This window comes from Taurulus bubalis (genome assembly GCF_910589615.1).
Source record: "Taurulus bubalis genome assembly, chromosome: 9".
Taxonomy (NCBI): Eukaryota; Metazoa; Chordata; class Actinopteri; order Perciformes; family Cottidae; genus Taurulus; species Taurulus bubalis.
Window position 1 is genome coordinate 18,691,742 of NC_136597.1, and position 26,037 is coordinate 18,717,778.

The 26,037-nt window shown below is 40.7% G+C and overlaps 1 protein-coding gene across 1 annotated transcript; it reads left to right on the forward strand.

The window, feature by feature from the left end:
* Nucleotides 1–9,739: 9,739 nt before the first annotated feature.
* Nucleotides 9,740–25,603, forward strand: alx4b (ALX homeobox 4b; the record flags this gene model as incomplete). The annotated part of the gene is given in 4 exon segments (XM_079224191.1): nt 9,740–10,079; nt 24,550–24,569; nt 24,571–24,678; nt 25,283–25,603. Coding segments are annotated over 4 exon segments (789 nt in total).
* Between the last annotated feature and the right edge of the window lie 434 nt (nt 25,604–26,037).

Here is a 26,037-nt window from a genome sequence, read left to right on the forward strand (position 1 = left end):
GTGGTCAGAGTGCTCTTTAAGACAAGAGTGACATGGTGTCACTTCATCTCCACATCAGTAGAAACACATAAAGTCCGCACTACCAGCAAAGCACAAGCCCACCAAGTCATCTACTTTTCTTGAAACCACAAACAAGTCTCACATCTCCTGCTTAGCCATGCTAGCAGCATGGTAAATGCAGACCGTAGCGCAGTGGTGAGCAGGGTTGTCCTCCAATCAGAGGATCGGTGGCTCGATCCCCGACTCCGCTAGCCCATGTCGATGTGCCCTTGAGCAAGACACCTAACCCTAAATTGCTCCCGTAGCTGCGCCTACGGTGTATGAATGTTAGATAGTCCTGATGTGGCACCTTGCATGGTAGCTCCTCTCATCAGTGGGTGAATGATTCCTATGTAAAGCGTCTTTGAGTATTCAGAAAAGCGCTTTATAAAATCATGGATTGCTATAACATTTTACACATTCATGAACCCTAGAGGATGATGCCAATATCAGATCAATACCTGCAAATTTAATGACAGTCCAATCAGCCCCAGATGGACTTTGTGTTTAGTGCAAATTTGTATAAGATCACACACTTAGCTAAGATAGTGCACATTGTAAACATCATATCTGCTAAACATCAGCATGTAGGGATTGTTATTGTGAGCATGCTTGCATGTTGATGTTAGCATTTAACTCAAAGCCCTGGTGTGCCCGCAGCCTCACAGAGCCTCTAGCATGTAGACTCTACACTCGATTGTCTCAATCACGAACACTCTATACTTTCATAGTTGAACAAGATGTATAGTATAAAGAGTTTTGGTTTCAAGATGGAAATTAAAAAAATATTTTCATCTCTTTCATTTTTCATGTTATGGTTGTACAATGCCACTATTATATTCTCATAGTTTAAAGTTTATTTCATTGATAAAGCACCACAGTGCTTCACAAAGACAGACGTATACGCATACAAGCATATAGACACATGTGTGCATAGATGTTGTCGATATATAAAACAAGATAAAAATTTGAAAAAAAAGTTAAGACACAATGTAAACACAGGAAAACAAACAAAAACAGGCAAACACAGTCAGAGAATAAAAGGTGCATCTTAAAAGCAATATCAGAGTCTATTGGCCTCCGGCAGGCTGTTCCAGAGCCGAAGAGCCACTCCAGAAAAGGCCCTGTGCACGGTGCCCAGCGGATCTGAGAGGTTAACTAGTGCTGTGAGAGGTGAGAAGCTCTGAGATGTATGTACAGGTGACACCATGAAGAGATTTCAGATGAACAATTCGGAAACACTTCTGTGCAAAATGTGTACAAGGAGAAAACTATAGAACTGATTATGAGGGGAAACTGTCTTGATGCAGAGCTGGAAGGAAGTGTAGGTAACCACGATCGGGTCAAGATGGACTCTATCCTTGTGTCCCCCATGGAACATATGCAGGCTGGTGGAGGAGGAGGGGGAGGCTGGGTTAGTCGACTATAGTCACCCACAGTGTCCTCCTGTTCAACCTCGTCTAAAGCAAGCTCTCTATTGGATTAACATTGGCCCGAGGGTGAGAGTGGGTAGAGGTAACCTAAACAGAGGGGAAAGGGGGGGTCAGCCAACTGTTTCAAGTGAAAGTGGAATTTGGGGCATCTGTGTTTGTTTGTAATTGGGTGTGTTTGGGGCTGACTCTGACATCCTGCAAAGCCTAAGGGGTAGGGCAGAGGTTAGCCATCGTAGTCCATGGGTACATTTTGTCTCAAGCTGCACATTGACTGCTGCTGTTGAACTTTGAGCATCCTTCCTTTTCAAATGTATCACTATCAGTTTCAGGTATAAAAGTGATTTCTTTTCAGACCTGTGAGGCTGCATTTCTGCTCTTCTCGTATAGCGACCAACCAGAGGCTATTGGGTGTGATGATGTCCGTGCACTGTTGCTGGCAGACATTAAAGGAGCAAACAGGTTTCTGATGACAGCTTCTCTCCTCACCTCTACACTCAGATTGGATTTTCTAGAGCTGGCCTCCAGTTTGATGATGCATGCCAGGCTCTGCTCAGATAAAATATGGACATCATGCTGACTGTGCATTATGCTAAAATTACATGACTGAGATTTGAACTCAGAAATACATATGATTTTCACCCAATAATAAAACATCAAACTGTGTTTTGAAGCAAAACACTGACAACAGCTCTCAAGATTTGTTGAAATATTAGTGTGTTTCAAACTCATGTCATGGGATAGCACAGCGCTCCAGGAACGGCCTCCTATGGCCCACCTCTGAAACTCCTGGGGTGAAAGGTTACTGCTGCGACAGTGCCGGCTCATCTGAGGATCTCTCTTTACCCCAAAAGCAAAACACCCGAGGGCAGAATGGTGGGCTTGTCAGGCCACCCCAACCCGACTCCCCAGGATCCTGGCAGGGAGGCAGAGAACCCAGGATCAGGGCTCCCCCCTGCACAAATACAGACGGGGTCGTGGGTCATCTGGGGAGCTCACACAAAGCTTTCATCCCAGAGAAGCTCATTTCAGGGGAATGTCTTTCCTCATCTAGATAGGAGTCCTCCTTGAGCCCTGTGTGGCTGCGCTGAACCCTGGATCGACAGACATGCTCCCTCAGACCGGTTTGTTTTGTTTTGGTGCTGCATCTCTGCTCACATCCCTTCGCCTGGTCCTGACACTGCTGTGGGAAGATCAGGCTGGGTCAGCACACACATGGTGCTCTGTTACAATCCAAACACCCACTAAAACTGTATCAAACGGAGGCCTGGGTAAAAAAATAATGTTGCCGTATTTTGGGCTATTCACTTGCATGGTCTTGAGATGACAGTCGTGGCTGATATATGTAGATTTGCAGACTTTGAATAAAGTTTCATTAATTTCAGACATTCAAGCAAAACATGACTTACCTATTGTGAGCAGGAGAGACTAAAGCTTATAGTATAGCTAATATAGTGTAATTATCTGTTTATTTATTTAGTTCAATGAACCAAGTACTAAAGTAAATTGTAATTGGGAAGTTTCACTGTTTAGATACTCTACTGACATGTACCCCAAATGAATACTCTTGTTCGGCTTTTGTAATTATAACAAGCTACACTTCAGATATCCGTGGGCAGGCCTGCCATCACCAGCAGCAGATAATACTACATATAGCTTACAATCACATTTGACTAATAGCAAGATGCAGAAGATATTAGGATACAATCATTTCAGCAGTAGCCGAGTGAAATTGTGGCATACGATGGCTTTATCGATGCTTTGCATGAAAATTTGGTAACAAAGCACATCTGGCTTTTTCAACAATACGAAATGTCAAAATTACAGCATATTAGTTTAATCTTTTCAGAATGCTTGGCACGTGACTCATTTTCTGTCTGCAATCAGTTTGCACAGCATTAACAGAGAGAATCGTTACCTCCGGTGTTCGTCTGCAGCTCACGGCGAAGATGCCCCCGAGCTGTTATCAACTAGTGCTCAATATGAAGACGTTTAACACCCGAGCTGAGACGATTCTTCTCTTGGAAAACATTACTGTTGTGTGTGCGTGATCTCTTGCGATATTTGCAGCATGTGTTCACAACTGTTCAGCCTTGTCCTCTGAAGTCTTCCATATGTCTCGTGTTTGAACAATCATGAGTGCTGCTTCAATTTTTGCGTTATTACAGCGGGGCACCTCCATGAATATGTTAACACTGTGGAGCAACAAATATATTCCACATTCAAGCCTCCACATTTACAATGTTTGATCTATTTTAAGCACAATTGCTTTGTAATATGCATTGATTCCGTGTTCCTCTGAAGTTAGAGAAGGCTTGATTTTAAGGACTTTCTTTCTCTCAACGTCTATTTGATTATATTTTGCAGAACGCAAGTAGATAAATACTATAGTTCAGTAAGTAATGAATGTTTGGAATTTTTAGTTGAAAAACCACTGAAACAGTCAATTATTTAAAATTGCAAATTCAGTTGACGAATCGTTTCACCTATAAATAACTTATAAATACAGTAGTGATAATAGTAGGAATGGTTCATTATACATTTCTGGAAGTAAGCAGCACAAGAGAATAAAACAGAAACACAAAAAGTAACCCAGTAATTAAAAAAATGCATCAAATTATTTCTTTTATAAAATCCATAGAAGCCAGACACTATTATGATCTAGAACAACTAACTATTGTTTAAATTATCAAATAATCCTTGGAATATTTGATAATGAAAACAATTGATCTCAATTAATTGCTTAATCATATTACCAATATAGTGTCAAAGTGCAGAAATAGGTACAAATGCTGATTAAAATGTCCCAAAAAGCAAAGTGATGTCTTTAAATGTCTTGTTTTGCCCAACCAACAGTCCAAAACCTTTAATGGTATTCAGTATATTATCACATAAGAAAAAGAAAAGCAGACGATCCTCACAATTTAAAAGCTGGGACTATAGAATGTAATGTTTTTGCTTAAAAAATTATGAAAACGATTAATGAATTATTAAAAGCATTTTCCGGTCGACTAATCAATCTAACTCAACTCAACGAATTCTTTCAGCTCTGTTAATACAAGATTACAAGAGGTTTTAAAATGGATTGCCTGGGCGAATAATTTAAGATTCAGCACATTACTCTCAACATCCTTTACGTATCTATATTCACTTCATGTGCGTGTGATGTTGCAATGATGATGGATGGAGGTGTACTCCAGTGTCTCCCGCTCACGGGTTAACTGTCCTTGGTTAAACCAGATATAGAGCTGAGAGATGAAGGCAGTACAGCATCCCCTCTGTCTTCTCCTGCTTGGTCCTGTTTATTGAATTAAACATCAGTACAACCGCCGTCTCTTTTTTCTCTCCCCTCATCTCGACTTAATTTGATCAGAGAATCTGCTGATGCAGTGTGTGCCCAGCTCATGTGAAACCAATTTAAAGCTACACATAAAAATCTGGTGTCTCTTTTCCGCTTCTCTCTCACACACACACAAACGCACACACACACACGCACATGCACACACACACGCACGCGCACACGCACACAGTCAGATATACAGAGACCTTCTTCTAATAAGAAAAATCTACCTGTGTACATCTCAGTGGGGAAAGACCAGATAGTTTGTCCACAGGTGAGAAAATATCTCTATAAAATATAGTAATGTTGCAGTAATGTACATGCTACATTTACAAAAATGTATGTGGTTTGAAGGATTTTGCATTTATATGCACATGCAGATAAATATTATGGCAACATTACCGTTGGTCATTGTTTTGTTGCCACTGCAACGGATCAACGGTTTTATTGTGGATGGGACCAGCTATTCGGGGACTGAGACCGGAGATGTAACATCCTCTCATTAATACAATAACTTGACTGACTGTCACCCCCGTTTACATGTAAAGATACACAACAAATCCAATGCTTCACATCCACAATCAGTAATTAATAACTCACACGTGAGCTATATTTTCCAAGAGCAGCTATACGAGTCAAAAGAAGCAACACTCACATTCCCAAATGTAAACTGAAACCAGTTGCTCCTGCTGGTCTCGACACTGGTTGTGAAGAGATTCTTGTGAAGGCCACTCTTATTACTGTCCCTCCACCATGGCTCAGTCAGTAAACACATGTCCACGGAAACTCAAGAGAGAATTCATTTTATAAAGGAGTCTTCAGGCAAAAAAAAGTGAAATCTAACAAAAAAATTGCAGCTAAGCAATTCAGCATCATCTAGCAAGGAGTTGCGTTGGCCAATCGAATACGTGCACACTGAGAATTGTGTTTTCGCCTGAGAATGAGCCGTAGCCACACACGGAGCAGGTCCTCTTCACAGAGCCGGCCGCCATGTTTCTACAATACCTACAGTTCTCCTACACACTTAGCACAGTGGGAAAGTTTTAGTTGGTTGCATTCTGCAACCTCACCAATAGATGCCGCCAAATCCTACACACTGCACCTTTAACACAAATCGGTTGTCAGTCTGAACGGCACTTAAATCGCATAAGATATCGCAACTTGCTTAGAGAGAACAATTACACTGATCAAAAACAATGTGATTGCGACGTGATTGAAACAGAAGTGTTATTTTAAGATGAGCTATATCCTTTTACGTGACCTACAGCCCCAAGAGATATAGAGAATAAAGTGAAAGGACACTGCTACTGCAGGGATTCATGCAGCCATAGAGGACACTGGGAAACGCCACCCTGAAATAGACATTGGGACAAATGACAGAGTGGGCACTGATCCGCAGCTGTGACAGTTGGAGGCTCAGCTGGTTTATGAATTCCCAACATGAGCGAAACTGGGCATCAGGTTCAAGTCCAACTCCAGTTTCAATTAAGGGTTCTCACTGCTGTGATGTGTGCCTGCCGATTGACTTGAACATCTGCACAACAAATTCTAAATGTTTGGTGATTGGTCTCCTAGCTTCAATAATGATAATAACTTTAATTTCCTTTTCAATTTAATTCAAGAATGTTTAAGTGTATACATTTTAAAGATGGACACATGTTTAATATTGGCTTCATTGTAAACAATAACTATCTGTGAACTATCTGTTCAGTCCAAACTGCCATTGTGATCATTAGCCTTTTTGTAGCATACGTGTGAGAAGGGAGCCACTGCCGCTTTTGAAGAAGCATTGTCGCCTTTTTTGGTTTGAAGGAAGAGCCAAACATCAACCAAAATGTTTTATTTTGCCTTAAAACATTTTGATACACATATTACAAAATTAAAGTTATGAAAAAATATGATTGTGCGTGGTTCTAACAGGGGTATCTCAAAAAGCCTTTCTTTGGGGATGTGTTCCAGACTTCGATCATCGTTCTAGAAAGATTCCATGCTGTTTTTACAAAATTGCTATTTCAACATATGTTCCCATAACAACAAGATACAGGTTTGTGTTTCCCATCTATATGCCTGGCCTTTTCTACAGCCAAATTGAACATGGCATTGCTGAGACATAAAGTCTAACCTACAGCACTTTCTCCAGCCCATTACTCGCACAGCCACGCCTCCCTACAAGAAACTCAGAGCCAGAGGAGCTGCAGGGACCCCGCTGCTGATACACAGGCCTGTGCCAACATAAACCCCAGAGGCTCTGAGCTGCTGCATCATGTGTTGAGCAGCAAATACCTGGACGTGGTTCCTGCTGGAAGTTAAACAGACAAGTCGCCATTTAGTGGAAACCTTTTAGAGAGAATGCCACGCATGAGTGATGTATATCTGTGACAGCTGAGACTATAGCCTGTAGCAGCAGAGTGGTTTATATTAAGGGAGGCCTATACGCTGCACTCAAAGCTGTCATTCTTGATTGTTTAGCTGTGTGACAACCTTCAACTTCGAATTTCTAGTTTCTTTACCGTGACAATTTTATTTTAAAATGTTTGTCTCAGATTTTCCTGCAGGAAAAGGAAGCAAGGGTGGAAAGAAAAATACATTTGTCTCCCTTTATTTATCTTTGGAGCCAAATGTTCATAAGCAGACAAAACTCAAGCATTGCAAATAAATCTCATCATATACATCAATTTAAAAAAAAAAAAAATTTTTAATGCAGAACAATCTGAATAGATTTGACAATAAAGAATATTTATAAATCAAGGGCTATATCAACATGCTGTTTAAACAAAGAAATATAAATGTTTCACTAATTTCCTTTGAAATCAGTCAAATATACAAATCAAGATCAACTGGCAAATAAAGAGCTGACCTGTCTCTGCTTGTCTGTGTCAATCACACTGATATTGATATACAGATAAATCCAGCAAAAAGCTAACCTTACCAACGGACATGAATGCATAAAATGTAATTAAATAAACTGCAGCACTCAGCAAGAAAACACAGGAAATACAATTAAAATATCTCTAACTTCTCCTCATATTAAAAAGCCACAACATAAAACATACCATTAATGAGTAAACACAAGTTGGGGTCGCAGCCAAAGTTAAAGTCATTACGTTATTATAGAAATAACTCCTAACAGCAGACATAAAAAGAAAAGAAAAAGAGGAAAGGTCTCGTTAACGAATACCTGCACAGCGAGTGAGGTGAATGAGACAACACTGCACGTGCATTTATTTATTTTCAACTAAACAATTACATTTTCAAATTGAGACCTCCAGACAGCGAGAAACGCAATAGGTGGTAAAATAGTATTGCTTTGCTGAAAAGGAAAAAACAGCATCTTAAAATAGAACTTGTGATTTTTGTATAATTTGAATCTGTTATGTCTAAAACATGTAATCCCCCTCCTGGGGGAAGTTGGACTGCAGATGTGTCCAATAGTATGTTGGGCAACAGAGACAAGACACGAGTTGTGTCTCGAGTTATAATAAATAAGTTAATTATGACGGAAAATAAGAGAGAGAGAAGGAGCGAGAGAGAGAGGGAGAGGGAGAGAGAGAGGGAGAGAGAGAAAGAGAGAGAGGCGAGGTGAAATCTTAACATTTAGACTGAATTAATCTGCAGCATGCAGGCCTGACAACCGCAGTTAAAACACGCTAAAAAAATATTTCGTTTCATTGTAAAATAATCAAAAGCTTTCCGTTTGTGTCAGATTTTAAATGAGAGGCGATTTCCTCGTTTATCACCTACGAATCACCATAATAAAGACAATTAAGGACGTGATTTGCGATAATTTCTCCAATTTCGCAACCGGCAGTAATAAAGGCTCCTTGTTTCCTAAAAATAATTTACGGTGTAATTCACATTTTTTATAGGCGAGAAAAGGCGAATTGCTGGCCCGGCATTTTATTGTGGAAGTGCACGAAGCCAAGTATTTCAATGAGCATCATGGGCTTCACAATTAATGTATTATTATGTCGCCAATTCTCAAATTGCAGGGCTGAAAACGTGTTGCAGTGATGGGCTCTAAATTTCCATCACAAGTGGATATATCCGCAATGACAGCCTCTGAAGGTTAAAGTCATTTGGTTTAATGTGTCTCTCTAAAACAAACAGCCTATAAGTAAACATGTATTACATTTTTAAGCTCATCATCGGTTAAAATTAAGCAATTTTGGGTCCAAATTCCCGACTTGATCCTTTCAATTACAATTCATTCCAAAGGTTCCCTTTCTGCATGCAAAAGGCAAAGCAAACACACATTTTGATTTTCCTTAAACACACATGATAATAACAAAATGTGACTCCAGAGATGGAAACACCACTTTAAATGCCTTAACGATTGATATAAAGAAATTAAAGCCATGAGGTTGGGTCTCTCCGTCATGTAACAGCAGGAATCAAAGACGTTATATTCATCCTCTAATTACATTAATGTCATGTGTTGTGTCTCCCGCGTGTTTCCCAAAAAAGCTTTCCCCCCTTCTGAGCTTGACCTCCCATTTCCACCGGCTGCATAATAGCGCGGGCTGGAGCTCGGTGTGGGCCTATACTTCAGATGCGTGTGGAGCCTGAAGGTCGGAGTGCTGCGTGCGCGTGTGTGCGTGTGTGTGTGTGTCCATGTGTGTGTCAGATACACTTGTAGGCTACTCAGGCGGCATCAGTTTGAGCGAGGCATTTCTCTTTACCCCGACACACCTTCAGGGGGCTTTTTTAGCATTTGTTCAGTATGCAGTCTCTGGAAAACATCTGATTCATTTTTGTAACCAGTCCCAGATGCGGCAGCGTGAGAGTGTGTCTGCATGAGTGCGTCAGTGTGAGTTTGTCAGTGCATGAGAATCTGGGGGAGAATATCTGCTGTCTAGAGAGAAGGGGAGGGAAAGAAAAACCGTGTGGACTTTTTTTTTTATTTTTTTCGAAATATAACTTTTTTTTAGGTATGAACGCAGCGTGCGTCTCATACTGCGATATGACATCGATGGATTCATATTATAGCACGTCTACTGCGCAAGGTAGGGATCACCAGGCGAACCCGTTCAGGACTTTCCAGACCACTGAAGCCAAATACAGCCCCACGTTCAATCCGGGTAAAGGACAGGCTTACGGAGAGAAGTCCCGGAGTCCTTTCCAGCCGGAGTGCCAGTCGCTGGATGGCGCGGAGGACAGCAGCTTCAACAAGTACCAGCTCTTCATGCAGCGGCCGACCTGCAAGACCCCGCCCGAAGGCAGCAAGCTGCACCCGGACAGCGGGCACAACGGGACGCTGATTCCCTGCTATGGTGAGTGCACATGAGAGGGGAACACAGTGCGAGTATATGAGCCAGGGTACCCGGCGTTATGGGTTCAACGGAAATGCACGACACACGGGGACATTTGCAAGTAATAATGGAAATGTGTACTGTATAGTGATTTAATAGAGAATCTGAAAGTCAGCATAAAGTGTGAGCGACGAGCAAAGAAGAGGAGAGGGTAAACCCACAAAGACTCCCATCAGACACACACACACACACACACACACACACACACACACACACACACACACACACACACACACACATATATATATATATATACATACATGTATGTATATATTTATACTATACTATACAGAAGCATGTATATTTCTAAAGTATATGTCTCTTTAATGTAACTAAACCGTTGTGGGAAACTGATCGATGACGAGAAAAAACATTTGTGTGGAACAGAATACTTTAGTTGCATACCGTAAAACTCTTAAAACCCTTAGAAAATCTTTAACATTTGCATGAAACAAGTATCTATAAGGATGATTACATTTAATCATTAAACAATTCATTTGAAATATATATGCAGAGTTAGATTTCCTATACACCAACTTGCAAGCTGGGCTATAATTGTAGCATTGAATAGGAATACATTGATTTCCTTTATAGGATTTGTGTGCTAAGACAAAGAGGTGTAGAAGTTATTGAAAACCTATTTTTGAAAGGATGTTTGACCATTTGTGTACACTTATCTTGGACGTTTCTATCCGCTGTAGTTTATAAGTTCACCCTGAAACCGCAACGTCTCACTGATCTCACAGTAAAACTCACGTCATCCCTCAAAAGTAGAAACGTCATGAATGAATTATTTTTCATATTCAAATATGAACTAGAAGCATATAGGATGAGGCACGCCCGCAAATGCAAGCCCGCAAAAAAGAATCAAAGACCCATGCAGTAAAAATTAAGAAATTAAATATTTCAACAGTATTTAGCGTATTGTCTATGTTCATAGCATGATTTTGATTTGAGCACGAGTGATTAATTGATGATAAATAGAATAACGGATTCCAGAGTGAAGGGAGTCCACATGTATTCAATGGAGTAGTTATAGGCCAAGACCTCACAATGTGTCGAGTCAATGACGAATTTAGTGACTGCGTGGACGTCCCGACAAACAGTATTCATTTTTAACAAAAGCTTTATTGCTTTAAAGGGTCTTCCGACAATTCGTTGCAATACACATTTTCCGTTTAGAAAACAATAAATTTCACTGTGTTTTATGAGACGTGAGGCTTAAAATAAAGAAAGACAAAACCCTGTCAATGAGCAGAAGAAGTGGACTCTGTTTGACATCAGGTCCGCACGAGAGGACCGGTAGCCTAAGAATACATAATGTGTAAAAATGTACTCAACATAATATATGTTAAGGTGTTTATACAATGTATTACATCCTTCAAAAACATCATCAGATGTGTATATATATATATTGACTTATCAGTGGATCAACGCCTACATATATTTCAGGCCCAGATGTTTATCATGATGTTACAGAACAAAACATCTGTTATTATCGTGGCTGAAATAACCTATAAATAGACATTTTAATCGACAATTCCTGCAAAAAAATCACTAAATTTAATCAACATGAAAAAACAACAACAGGGGCTGAACATGCCAAACCCTATTAAATACACTAAATGCTAGTTGTTCATATAAGTAAATATAAACATTAAGTGTAACAAATGAAAATGAACTGCCCTCTGCTCAGTAAGGCTTGCAGTAAAAGTTATTTATTTTGTATGCCGAGCCAACACTTTCCCAAAATACATTCTGAAAGAAACAACTGGAGTCACTCTTCACTTTAAGCTGAACTGTCACTTTTTTTTTGGAGTTTGAAAGCAATGAGTGCACACAGGTTGGATCACTGAGGTGAATTGATTTGGCAAGTGCATTGACAGAACTATTTAAACACCATCATTAAATGCAACTTGCCTCCCTTGAGGAGAGCTCTGTAATGTTATCGTTGAAAATGTTGCAGCCAGATGAATGCATCGTGGCTCTTGGAAGGAGGATGCTTTGGGCTCATGCCAAAGTCTCAGGCGTCAACAGACTTGTGCTGTTTTGTGTGGTCCTCAATGGGAGATATATTGCTCAATGCTGACGCTTTATCTCCATCATGATGACAAACGTCATCTCAAACCCGAAGGGACTTTTCTGGGGGGCAACTGTAAACACAGCAACCCAACATTTTGTCTCAATGTCATTCTGGGGATGTTATGACCAAAAAGTTAGGAAAATAATCTGTAGACATATGCCATGTATATCTAATATGTTAATATTTATATTTAATGACAGGAGAAGAAAAGACAATTATGTGGATTTATAGTGTTAATTCTGTTAAAAGATATTGGTAAATCTTTTTGGCATTTGGTGCAAGATGTTAACACCTAATTTTCCCTCTTTTAATTGAGAAGGCTTCCAAACTTTTTAGCAGAATATTTCCTTAATTAAAATCACTTCATTCCAATGCAACTATGATTCAACTGTAAACAATATGAACATTTAAGAGTTTGAAAGCATTTCTAAAATGCACATTTATATATCATCAAACATTTCTCCTATTCATTTTCTAAAATCGCTGAATATTGTTTTGCAAGGTTTATGTTGTTTTGTGTAAATGAAAATCCAATTTAGCCCCAATGGATTCTTAATTTTAATTAAAAATAAAAATGGAATTGTCTCTGAAGGAGTGAATGAACATATTCCTGCACAGTAGTGGCTCAGATTGGCGGGTTTGTTTCCCTGAGTGCATGTTAATCAGTGAGACTGTCCCACAGCGAGAACAGGGATGGAGCCGTCTACCTGCTCACAGCAATGAATGAAATAAAACCCCTGGAGCTGATCGAGTGCTAAGGAATGCAGGTCAGCGCTGCAGGAGAGGTCCGCATTAATCTAAAGCAGATGTGCATTACTGGCTCCTATAGTTATTATTCATACTCCCCAAACATCAGATTTCCAAAGCTTCAGAGAGTGCCTGAGATGACAAAATGGGACTGGTTTACATAACCCTATGTCAACAACACCTTGTACAAATAAGCAATGATTAAAAAATGGACATTGAGATTGGGTAATGATTTGAGGGGCTCGAAATAAGAGGGTTTTGCCGAAACGTGTGGGAATGACTGTTTACATGCACGTACTACCGGACTCAGCTTTGAGACGCTTTGCTTATGAGTCTTCTGCTTCATAATTGTTCATCATTTTCAGTTTTTATCCTTGATACGGAACATGAACTTATGATGAAACATACTCACACTTTCTGTTTTAATTAGAGAGAATGTAAGTGGAGCTAAGTCTAAAACCGGAAAGTGAAAGTCATTGTGTTTGTAGGCCTGTTGATACTGTGGTGGAGTTCTGCATTGCTGATGTACAATGCGTTTGTTGGAACACTACTCACTAAAGGCTGTTTGTGCCATGTCCTCTTTGTCATTTCACAAAATAACAGTTTAAAGCTAATGAAAACATGTGTAACATAAAGCTTGATCACTCCGTGCTTTCAAACAATCCTTCCTCCATTTAGCGGGATATCGAATCATCCTGTGAGATGTAAAACATTTTTCTCTGCACATGAAAACCAAAACAAGAACCCCAAAAAAAGTCCTGGCAGCATTTTAAAAGCCTCCTGTCACAATACAGTACTCCGTTAGAAGATCGGGGAAGTGATGTCATAGGACATGCATGTGCTGATGACTAACACATTGTGTCAATGTTAAGAATGAGCCAGAATGACACCGTGATCGTGCCGCTGTGTGTTTGTGAACCAGAATACATTTGAATATGTCATGAGAATGCTACAACAAATTCCTGGCTTGTTAAAATGTATTGACTATACATGTGTGAAGCAGCAGCAATATGCCTGCAATTAAATGAAAAGTCATTCAACTCTGAGAACTGTTGTGTTCTATGACACGTTACTTTTTCTCAAAAGTTCATTAAAAACTCTTCTTATCACTACTCAAAAATACTAATAATGAAAAATATATGCTATATTCTGTTGTGCAGCTTACACAGCATGATTTTCCATTTACTTCCAGCCACCTCTCTTGCAGGGGAAGGTAACTCCACATAGCCTACCTGGGAATTGCATGCAGGCGAGATGCTTTGGAAACCTTAACCAGCTGGTGCACATTTTGTTTTGAAGCTGGCGCTATGTCTTTACTTTGACTTCCTTGATTCTTATCAATGGGCTAAATCTAACCTCTGTGAGAGTTCTTGAATATTGCAAACATTTGGCTACACAGTGCTACGGTCAAGAAAGGGATACATACTTCTTGCCTGACACATCACACAAAAATGAGTCAAGAAAGTCAACTGTGTGATGGAAACTATTGGGCAACACAAGAGTATGATGATCACTATGGGTCCATGATCAACAATAGTTATTTTTCTGATCACGGCATGGTTTCCGCAGCGAGACAGCTAATTTTGCTTGTTTGATGTATATTCTTTTATTAAAAGCCAGAGATGGAAAGTAACCCAAATCACCTTTTCACTGACGCTGCCTAAACAAAAAACTTTCTTTAGCTTCTCTCCAAAGAGGCAAAAAATACATTATGAAAACAGGATTCTAATATGATATAGACTTTATAAATGTGCCTGTGGAATAAATGACTACTGGAAGAGAGGGAGAGGCTAACCGATCATTGAGCATTGATAATCTATAATCTCCTTTGATTTAAAATCTCCGTCCTCTTTTTAGATCATGTTTATCCCCCATCCAAAACGTACTTGTAATATTGCTAATACAAAACATAATCACATCATTAAAAGATTAGCCTGACAACTGATTTAATCTTGACCTTGAGAGTTTTAAGGTTGGTCGATGGACTGTTGATATCGATATATGACATTAGGTATGTACATATAACTTTGTCACATGCATTCAGCTTTTAAAATGAAATACTTTACCAAAATACAATTTTTATCAAGATGCTCCCCAAGTAGAGCATGTGTAAACTTTCACCACATTTCTTGCATTAAAAAAAACAAAAACATGCATTTTTTTAGCTCTTTGATATGAGACAGTGACAGCCACGGCCCAACGTATTATGACAGTAGTGAGGTCATGATTGTCAATTTATCAGGAGCTGAGGCTGAACAGAAAGATCTTTTGGTTTCCCAGGGAATCTGCATTCCTGCGTGAGCCACTGGCATAGATCTCTCCTCAGGAACATCTGGGAGCCTCCCTTCCACTAAGGAAACAACAGTCAACATCAGGTCTTAGACTGTGCTGCAGGAAATATAATCCAGCCCAAAGCATGTCTGCAAAACCAGCAATGAATGTACAATTAATAGCCACCAAAGCCAGTGGAATATTTGACTGTATTTGGTCCATATAAGGTGTGATGAGTGGAGAGCCATTGTGGCAGACTGCTGTTGGCTTTGAGTGTTTTGAGAGAACAATTTTGAGTGCTTGGTTTAAAAGCATTCCCTTCCCTATTTAGTGTTTGGTCATTAACCCTTCCCCAGGTTACTAATTTATAGTGTTTCTTTTATTTGGCTTCACTTGACCCTCCCCGTCCCATTCCATAAAAACTGAGAGGGTACCCTGTTGCTTTTACAACCAGTTCAATTACACTTTGATGTTTTCTCTCTGTTTTCAGCAGTGATTAAATTGCCGACCCTAGTAAACATCTGACCTCAGCTAACTGAAGAGGTCTGCAGCTTGTCACAGCGTAAATGGCAAATTGCAGAATCAGCCGGTGATATTCAGTACATGTTGATGAATACTGAAAAGAGAACAGTTAAAAACAGATTCCTCTGAATGCCAAAAAAGCTGGAGCCAACGTGGTGGAATCTTGGCTGTGTTCTCCAGAACACTAGTGTGCAGAAATACACAGCTCAGCATGCAGGAATATTGAAAGATGTTTGTGGGAAAGGACTCTGTGTTGTTAGCGTGACAGAGAAAAGAGAAATACGTTTGGAGTACAAGACAGAGAAAGATGTTAATTGGAACAGATAGTGCTCATTGTGGTCTAATACGTCTGTATACGGCAGAGAACCTTAAAGGTTCTATACGATATTCAGAGAATTAATATAGCAGCAAACAACTCTATGTAATGTCAAGATATAGTTGAGTAATATCTACCTGAGCAAAGAAGTAAAGAAAATCACGCTCTGTGTGTGTTGTAATTTGAGCTTCTCCTTGCTTTGTTGACATGCTAGCTTGTCCCACTAGTTAGCTCATGAGTGTCGCTCTGCAATGCTCTCATACGGCGGTTACAGCTGAAGCTGTCGCCACTGGCCACTTGGCTTTGCTTAGCAACAAGGCTGGAAACAGCTAGCTTGTCTCCGTCTAAAGGTAACAAAATACGACGACCAGCACCTCTAAAACTCACTAATTAATGAATGTGTTGTTGGTTTAATCTAAAAAGGGGGCTATGTTCAGAACAATACTATAAAATAACAAATTGTCAGCTCCTTATGCTAAATTTAGCCAAACAGCTGCTCAAATTAGCTCAATATTTAGAGTATTCAGACATGAAAGTGGTATTATAAAGTTTCATCTTACTCTCAGTAAGAAAGCAAATAAGTGGAATTCCTAAAATGTCAATCTATTTCATTACATGTTCTTATTAGTGGTGATTCCAGAGTAAACATAGTTTATAGTCGATAGACATAGATCTGTATAAGACTGAGAACTTTAAACAATTTCACCCATTATCCCACAATCTTCCCATCCCCCAGCTGCACCCTTTGCCTTACAGGATATATGCTTTGCTCAGGGGCATTTTCTCTCAGAGATGCAAATGCTAAGTAGGACCCTGGAGTTGACCTGCCTTACTTCTTAACATTGCAGCCGTGCTCCTGCCCAGGGGCAGAAAGAAAATATTGCACATTGCTTTAGCATTAGAGGCCAGTGCAGGGGTAGGTGATGTCAGAACATCTGCCTGCGTGAAGACTGTAAGAGGGTCTGACAGGTGGGCCACAGCGATATGAGGTCATGAACTCCAGCTGGGCGAGCTGTGTTGTTCCATTAGCGTCTCTGCCGGGGCAAGTCTGAGCCAGTGAGCAGGGGAGGGCTGCTGCAGTATCGAAAGGATGACTATTGACATCTCATTGTGGGACACGCCAGCCAAAGGCGTACTAATCCATGAAAACAAACATGCATGTTACAGACAGCCACCGCCTAGCTTCATCACTCTAAAACTATTCAGTCATCTAACTAACCACTAAAACACGTGGCCCAGAGAGTCACCAAGTGCCACAAGGTGTCAACTGTCCTTCGCTCATTGGACCGGATTTCTGAGAATGGCAGGCGGCCATTACTGACATTGCCCATAACAAAAATGAAAAGTAACGAAGAAGAAAATGCTAACGTTAATCATTTAAACTTGATCTAACTCAGAGACAAATGTTGGACCAAAGTAATGCTGTGTTGCACAATACTTTGTTTCTGTGGAAGAGACCATTATGGTGTAGTTTCAGACCAATAGTCAGGACAGGGCGCTCAACATGCCCAGTCGCCGAAAAGGCAAACAGAGAGGCTGACAGAATGCACTGTTCTCACTGGCCCGCAACCAGAGCCCTTCAGCTTATTTATTCACACAGCTGTTTGTTTATTGAAGGAGAAGGGACAGCTTTATTCATCTCCTAAAAGGAAACAAAAAAGCTAGCAAGCGCTGACAGGAACAGAGCGCGGTCTGTCACAAAATGGACGCTCACCAAATTGAAGGTGACAAACACAATGTTGTTTACATCTCCGGGGCAAGGCTGCGGAGCCAGCGTGGTCGTACACAAGGCCCGCCATACACGGCTTGAGATGGAGCAGGTTTTAAGTGGCTTGGGTTTCAGGTGGCGTGATTGAGAGATGCAAGGGAGAGGGCTTCAAGGGTTGTGTCACAGGTCACGCCAATGTGTAGTGACATGGCTTTCAAACAGAGAAAGACATTTATTCTCTAGCTGCAAACCGACAGGGCCTTTGAACCTTAAAATAAAACATTAAAGAAATGACGTCAGCTTAAAGAAATGTCATTTCATGTGGATGTTAAAACGTGATGATGAGCAGACACTGCTGACTTAAACATGAGGCACCATGGCTTTATTCAGCAAAATTTTAAAGAGAGTATAACTCCGCTGAATATTCTAATTATAGAGCAGAAACTATAATTATAGGACAATTATTGACAACATATGGATCTCTTTTTCTCTGCTTTAAAATGGTCATACAGTTGGTTGTAATAGCTTGCTTGAAAACAATATGATCATGGTAAGAATATGATTTGTATTACATGTGAAGCCACACAGACTGAAAGTTATTTAGATTGTTCATGCTTCATATGAAAATTTGAACAACGGCACACTTCAACCAAAACCAAAATTGCTCAAAAACTTTTTATTAGAGCCACAGTATAACGTCTAAACTTCAAAACCTAGGTTTTATGAGTTTTTTTAGCAGGACCGTCAATCCACATGACAGCATTAAAGGGCCTCTCCAGTGATTTAATGTTGTACTTAATATTGGAGAAAGATATATTGGTAAAAATGTATGCAGCAGAGGCTGAGATGTTCTGATTTAAATTTTCCCAAAACACTGGATCCTACATTTCCCATGATGCAAATGGATAGCGTCTTTTATTCAACCCCAAACCTTACATTTGTAATGCTTTCAGTTGAAGACTTAAGGCCAAGTTGAGACATATTTTCAAACCTTGGTCAAACTTGGTAAACTACATGTGTAAAATTGGTGAAGAGCCCCTTTAATTGAACAAAATATGATTGATTGTAACCTTCCACACTTTCTGTGTCACCTTAAAGGAAAAGACAACAGCAGCCTGACAGAGTCTGAGTTGCCCCAGAGTGTCGACGCTCCCGGGATGGAAGGCAGCTACCTGAACCTAAAGGCGCCCGGCGAGAAGGGCCTTAGTGAGCGGCCTGGCTCGGACTTTTCCAGTCCTCTGGACAAAAGTGAGGTTGAGAGCAACAAAGGCAAGAAGAGACGCAATCGCACCACGTTCACCAGCTACCAGCTGGAAGAGCTGGAGAAGGTTTTCCAGAAGACACACTACCCAGATGTTTATGCCCGCGAGCAGCTGGCACTGAGGACAGACCTGACGGAGGCTCGTGTACAGGTGAGGACAGGGGATTAACGGCAGGTTACACAAGAACAATTTGTTTACGCATTGACATGAGCCAACAAGTCCTACAAACTGAACCACAAAATACTGTATATACTTTGTCCATGACCTTCAAAACGAGAAATGTGTTCTGATCCGCCAAAACCATTACAAAAACAACCCTGTGATCAAGTTTTAGTTAGGTTTAGGCACAAAAACACCTTGGTTGGGTTTAGGGAAACATGGTGGTTGAAATTACTACTTTGTTAAGGTCAGGGGAGCTTTGCTGCCACGGTTACAATAACAAACATGTGGTTGATCATGATCCTGCTTAACAAACAAAACAAAAAAAACAGAGTGCTGGATTGAAACGGAAAACAAGTCTTTTTATGTTGAGGCAACATAATACTGAATTGTTATTTATTGAAATAATGGTGTCCAAAACCAGGCTCGTAGTCAGCTCCTTGAATCATTATTGCACCAGTATTTTGCATCTCTAAAGAAAATGACTACAACCACTTAAAGGCTTTGTCCCTTTCCATCATAAACATACAGCGTTTTGGGAAACTTACTGAAATAACGAATGCTGTCGTCCCTTCTTGGAGGACAGTCGTTAATGTTTGCGTGCTAATATTCACTCAGGGAAAAGAAGAGAGGGCTGGGAGAGTTAAGACTGGCATGTTGACAAAGATTGTTTGGAGCAGCAGACAGCGAGGCTTATTGTTCCTCATCTCTCTTTCTGCCTGCCAGTTTTAGATCAGAGTGGGATGGGTGGGACTAAGGGAATTCTCTGCTCTTAGCTCTACATGCTGCAGACTCTGCAGACGGGTCAAAGGCCAAGGGTTTCTCCTCAGCACTACCATGTTCAAACTACTTCACCGCACAACTCTTGAAGCAAGGGCGGAAAAACACATGGAAAGAAAAAGGAGTCATCAAAGCTGTTTAGCAAGGATATAAAAAACACTTTGAGATGCCAGTTTCAATTTCCACGCTGGTCCGAGACATAGTCAGGGACAGAGAACCTGGCCTGGTCCTTGTGGTGGTACAATAAAATAAGTACATTCATGTTGCGTTCACACAGAGCCATCTATTCCCCAGATGAATATAATTAACTTCCTCATCCGACAGCCACACAGCAGACTCTGTTGAGTCACTGTGAGATTTGACCCATACTTCTAAAATCAGACCCTAAATATGTACGCAATCAAGACTAAATCCCACAATTTCATCTGAAGGTCTGTCAAGACAAAGACCAGGGATATCCAATTGTTGAATACCAAGGGGCACTCGAAGCTTGGCAACCAATTGGAGAAGTCTTTTCATCTCCGGAACAACAGCCATTGAAATCCAGAATACAGATGTTTTCTCCCAAAATGCCAATGTCAAGGTTCTACAGTTTCTTCCCTAGTTTGACGATGAACGTCTTCATAAAGTTGGACTGTTTTTCTTAATCACATCTGTGACTTCTGCTGCCACTAGTTTATTTAGTACAATTAGCTCTCAACCTCAGACTTGAACTTCACCACACTGCCTGTTTTTTATGGAGAGGGAGGCTGTGTGAGTGACTGCTGAGGCAGTCTATCAATCGCAGTGGTCCTGGATGACAGAGATGAGGTGAGACGGCTGGACTTCAAAGCCTGCTTTTGGAGTTGTGCACTCTGCCCTCCCTCTCTCCCTCTTCCTCTCTCTCTGCCTGCTGGCTCTGGAGCATAAATAAAGCTCTTTAATGGCTCTGTAAGCTGCCTTTTGCTGTCAACGTCTTTAGCAATTACTGTATCACCGCCAAGCACTTTGAGCTCCAAGAGCTCTGAGCCACCTTCCTTGCAGATGTCTGCTAGATAAAATAAAGAAGAGTAGTGAGTGTTTTCAGTTGATAAATACCATCCTTTTGGGCTTCATATAGAAAATGGGTCACCGTTGATCATTATGAGAAGTACATTTAAAAATCTTTGTATTATTGAAATTCAGCTTGAACAAAAGCATCATAGCTTTCCTTTCTAACGAACTTAGAAGCTGGGGATTAAGAGACGTGGAACCGCAAAGGACACATCTGACTTCACAATGTTGCCGAATGATCTCCTTGCCAAACTATTTGGCTTGGGTCTCATTCCTTCTGCTGTTCAAAGGCAAAGCTAGAGCAAACCCTCTCTGTGAAACATGACACACTCAGTACCCCAAAAACCAAGACAAGGGATCTATATGTGCTCATATATTGTTTGCTTTTTCTTTTTATAAAAGGCTCCAGTAAGTGTGTCAGTGTCCAGGATAAAAGATCACATTTGTTTATGACTGACTTTGAATTTTGCATATCATGGTATGTAAATGCATGCGTTTTATGAGTTTGTGTACGCTTCGTCAACTGCTGTAGTCTGCACGCCTCCAAAAGGTCAGAGTGGTTAACTGCGGAAAGCCAAGGGCTTAGGCGTCAGGAAATTAAACATGAAATGAAAACAAGCTCCAGTTTGAACATTCTCCCATCTCACTTTCCAATATCCCCACTTCCCCTCGCTGACTTAAAAGGGAGGAGGGAGGAGAATGACAAGGAGAGAAGGGTCGGCAGTGGGGGGAGAGAAGAGGCTGGGCTTTAAGAGGGGGTGGGGGTGGTGGGGGTCAAGTTTGGTGATCTTGATCCATCACAATTAAGATGACAGCTCGGTAACTGATAACACTATATATTTTAAAAAGGAACTTTGAAATGCTCGTACAACGTTAGAATACCGACATTAACCTTAGCACCCAGAGTTTGTGCCTCTCATGTATTACCTTAACATTCTAGTCGTAGAGCTAAGCATCCAATTTTCTTTCAATAAATAAAGTATTTACATAACTCTAAAATACTTACATGTTGTGAATGAAAATGTACTCCATCAGCTACACAATAAAACAATATTTTACTAATCCAGGAAGTAGGAAATGACATATGTCTTTGCTCAAGCAAAATAGTGGCTCGTTATTTTTTGGAAAATATAGGATATTGGAAAGAAAGATTAATATAAACCGAAATAATAAAGTTTTAAACTTTTTGTTCAGGTTGTACAAATTGAGCAAGCCTACTATATTTGCTTGGATTAGGAAAAGAGGTTCAAGTTTAAAATATTCATATTTTTTCATCCACGTGGTTAGAGGAGGTCTTTGAGGATTGCTTGAATCATTGTTTTATTTTTATTTTTTTTATAAATGTTGCTGTATGTTTATGTTTATTTTTTAGGACAATTAGATGCTTATCTCTGTGACTTGAATGTAATAGCAATACATACAAGGTTCCCTTACCTCTGACACATGAAACCATGTCACGACTTTCTAGAAACTAATAGGACTGATGAGCGAGTTTCACACTCATCAGTCTCATCAGGGCCTCTAAATTGAGGATTATATTTGGAAACCTGTGATATTGTGAGCTCAAATAACCACCAAAGAACCAAAGGAAAGACATGACAAACCAAAAACAATAATAGACCCCAAATCCTCAGGGGGTGGGCATAACATAGACTCTGAGCCCTCCTCCAAACATATGATATAATTCAAAGGGCAACAACCCCTCACCTTGACATTGGGGTTCAGAAACAACCTCAGATATCAGTTTACCACTTTGTGAGCGTGAGCTGTCCTCTAATCTCACCAGCTGACCCAAGGAATGTCGGAGTCAGACGACATTTCTTTACGTCACCTTCTCGCAAAAACACAGGGAACATATGTACCACAGGAGGCCATGTATGGTCTTCTCTTTGGAAATAATGTCAGAAAAGTTACGTGTGCATGTTGCAGTGCTTATCGTGCCTTATCTTATTTTATAAAAATCCACTTCTGCCGGTAAGAAAGACTCAGTATGGGAAATAATCTTTGCTCATGTTTGTCACTAAACTCCATTGTGTTTAAGTTCAAAAAGAAGTGGGGAGAGAGGGACATGATCGGGGGGATTTGAGGAGGTTGACTGAGGGGAAATTGCATGTCAGGGACTGTGACAACCACAAGCTGATTGGTCTGGGAATCAACCCACAATCCAAGTTCAAACCCTCGTGTCAAGGCAGGATTGGTCTCTTTTCTCTTTGAAGAAGTTTCCTTTTCCCTCTTGGGAGGATAAGATTCAGACAACCAACAAATAAACATGAGAAGACATCCAGTACCCCCCTTTGCTCCTCTATTCCCTTTCATATAGATGGGAGAAAACTTTGTTGAAAAAAGCGTAGCAAAAGTTTACAACTGAAAAGATAATTTATTTCCGAATCATTGCAGCTCTACACCGGCAGACATGTTCGGCCTTACATCAGTTTGGAGGCTAGGTGTCCAAATAGCTAATATTTCACCAATTATAAAGCAATGTAACTTAAAACAGAACTGAAACAAAAGAAATGGCTTGTGGCAAGGAATCTATTGTCTACATGGTGGTTATACAATATAAATATCTAGGAGCTGTTTTATCCAATAATGTTCATCCACTTGTCAAGACAATTTTGTTTATCCAGTCAAAACAGTATGATTTACAATCTGTACAACATTAATGCAACAGTTCTCTATACTCAGAACCTCGATTGGGTCAATGAAAAACTCCACCAAATAACTTTAAAATGGAAATAAAAGGAAGAACTCTCAAAAGGAACAACAGAGGATGAATCCTTCAGACATACAATAGATGTCCTGTATACAGAGAAGAATGACCGAAGAAGTTATACCAAGACTGCAGAATAATATTTCAGGAAATGTCTCTCAGGATACAATTTTTTACTTTTTTCCACCCTTCGGTCCTGCTTTCCTCCAGTGCCTTCCACAGCTAAAAGGCTTAGCCTGCACTCGGTCTGTCAGCAGGTACTGCAAGTACAACCTACTTCTTATACAGCATCCAATACTTAATAATCCCAAAAATGGGCAAAGAAAGGCATATTCTTGGTCAAAAGTTGAACTTTGGTTTCATGGAATATACAGAGGGATTCCCCACTGTATCCCGCGGTGCTGACATGTGGGGGAGAGCACACCTCTCCCAGAGTGATTTATGAATGGCTACAGGCCCAGATGTGGATCTGTCGACACTGGCAGCCTGAAGGGAGGCAGACGCCTGTGTATCAAAGGGAGGAGCTGATTCGTGCAGCACCAGGGGAGACTCAAAATGTTCACATCAATAGCTCCGTGTGGACGGCACTTTAAAGACACGTCAAGTCTTAAAACCTGGGCCTGCACTTTCATGTGCTGCAGAATTTATTTGCTTCACTATCTTCATTTTATGTGTTTCAGTTTCGGGAAAGGATGGCTTAGTTTTTGCAAAGAAGAAAGAAAAAAAAAGTTCTTTGAGTTAGGAGGGATATGAGATCTATGAGAGCTTTCGCATAGATTCAAGTTTTGTTTTGTAGTGGCTGGTCTGTTTTTTCCTGATGGGTTGGTTGTTTTCTTTGCAGGTGTGGTTCCAGAATCGCAGAGCCAAGTGGAGGAAGAGGGAGCGTTATGGACAGATGCAGCAGGTCCGGACACATTTCTCTACTGCTTACGAGCTGCCTCTACTAACTCGGCCTGAGAACTATGCACAGGTAAATGAACAGAAGTTGTAGCCAGCTCACTAAATAAGCCAAGGTATTCATGATCTGAGAGAAATATTTGAGTCGTTAATAGATATGAGCAAGTTTTGTTATGAAACCCGCAATACATTGTTTCTGAAGGCAGCAGAAACAAGTTGTACATAACATTGACATATCATCTTTCAAGTGAGTCCAATATTCAATCTCTTTAAGCTCTTTCTTTGGTCTTTACCACTTTTTGAGGGAAATATCGGTCTCTTTAGCTGCTGAAGATTTCATTGTGTTCACGGCTAGCAGCTTACTGTGTCTGTCTGCTGTTTGGTGCTGAGCACGTAGTGTACAGTGGGTTTTTAAGAGCTTTTTCTCTAAAAACAGCTGACTGCTGCGGCTAATAACAATGAGAGAGTAAAAGTGAACCAGAACAGTTAAGTTGTGGGCTGGGCAGCTGAACAATGAGCTAAAACTAGCAATAATGCTCCGTAAATGGGATCGCTACAGATCCAGGGGATGGTTTTCTGTATGTGCATCACGACAATTGACCCCTCGCACATTTTGTTTTGTATAAAAATATTAATTGCAGACACTTTAACTCATAATTCTTGCTTTTCTCCTCCAGATCCAGAACCCTTCGTGGATCGGGAGCAGCAGTGGAGCATCTCCAGTGCCGGGCTGCGTTGTGCCTTGTGACTCTGTCTCCTCCTGCATGCCGCCTCACCCTCACGGTCCTGGAGGCATCTCTGATTTCCTGGGCGTGCCCAGTCCAGGGAGCAGCCACATGGGACAGACACACATGGGCAGCCTCTTTGGGGGTCCCGGGATGGGCGGGGGAATCAATGGCTACGATCTTAACCTTGATCCAGACCGCAAGTCTTCCAGCATAGCTGCGCTGCGTATGAAGGCCAAGGAACACAGTGCAGCCATCTCTTGGGCTACATGAGGTCTCAGCCCAGTACCACCCTGCCCCCTCATGGCCCTCTTCTCTGGAGCAGCCATCAGCAAGCTGAGTACCTGTGGGGGAGGAGGGGGTCTTCCTGAGAGCACTAATGATAACACAGGTCAAATGAACAGGCAGAGACTGTGAAGATAACAGAGGCCACTGCAACGGCCAACGAAACCAAGATTACAACTGTGACTGTGACAATCAGCAGATGCTGAAAGTGAGAGAAATACAGAGGTGTGACTCGGAAGAAGATGTTACTGAGACATTGTAGTTATTCTTGATTCCTTGATCTCTCAGGTCTCATTGAAATATGGGTTAATCCCCAATAAACTGGGTAGCATTCATCATAGTGATAGGTTTCAGTAAGAAAAGCAATACAATAAATATGGCTTACAAAATACTATCATAGAATAAAGGAATGCAGTGCCAAA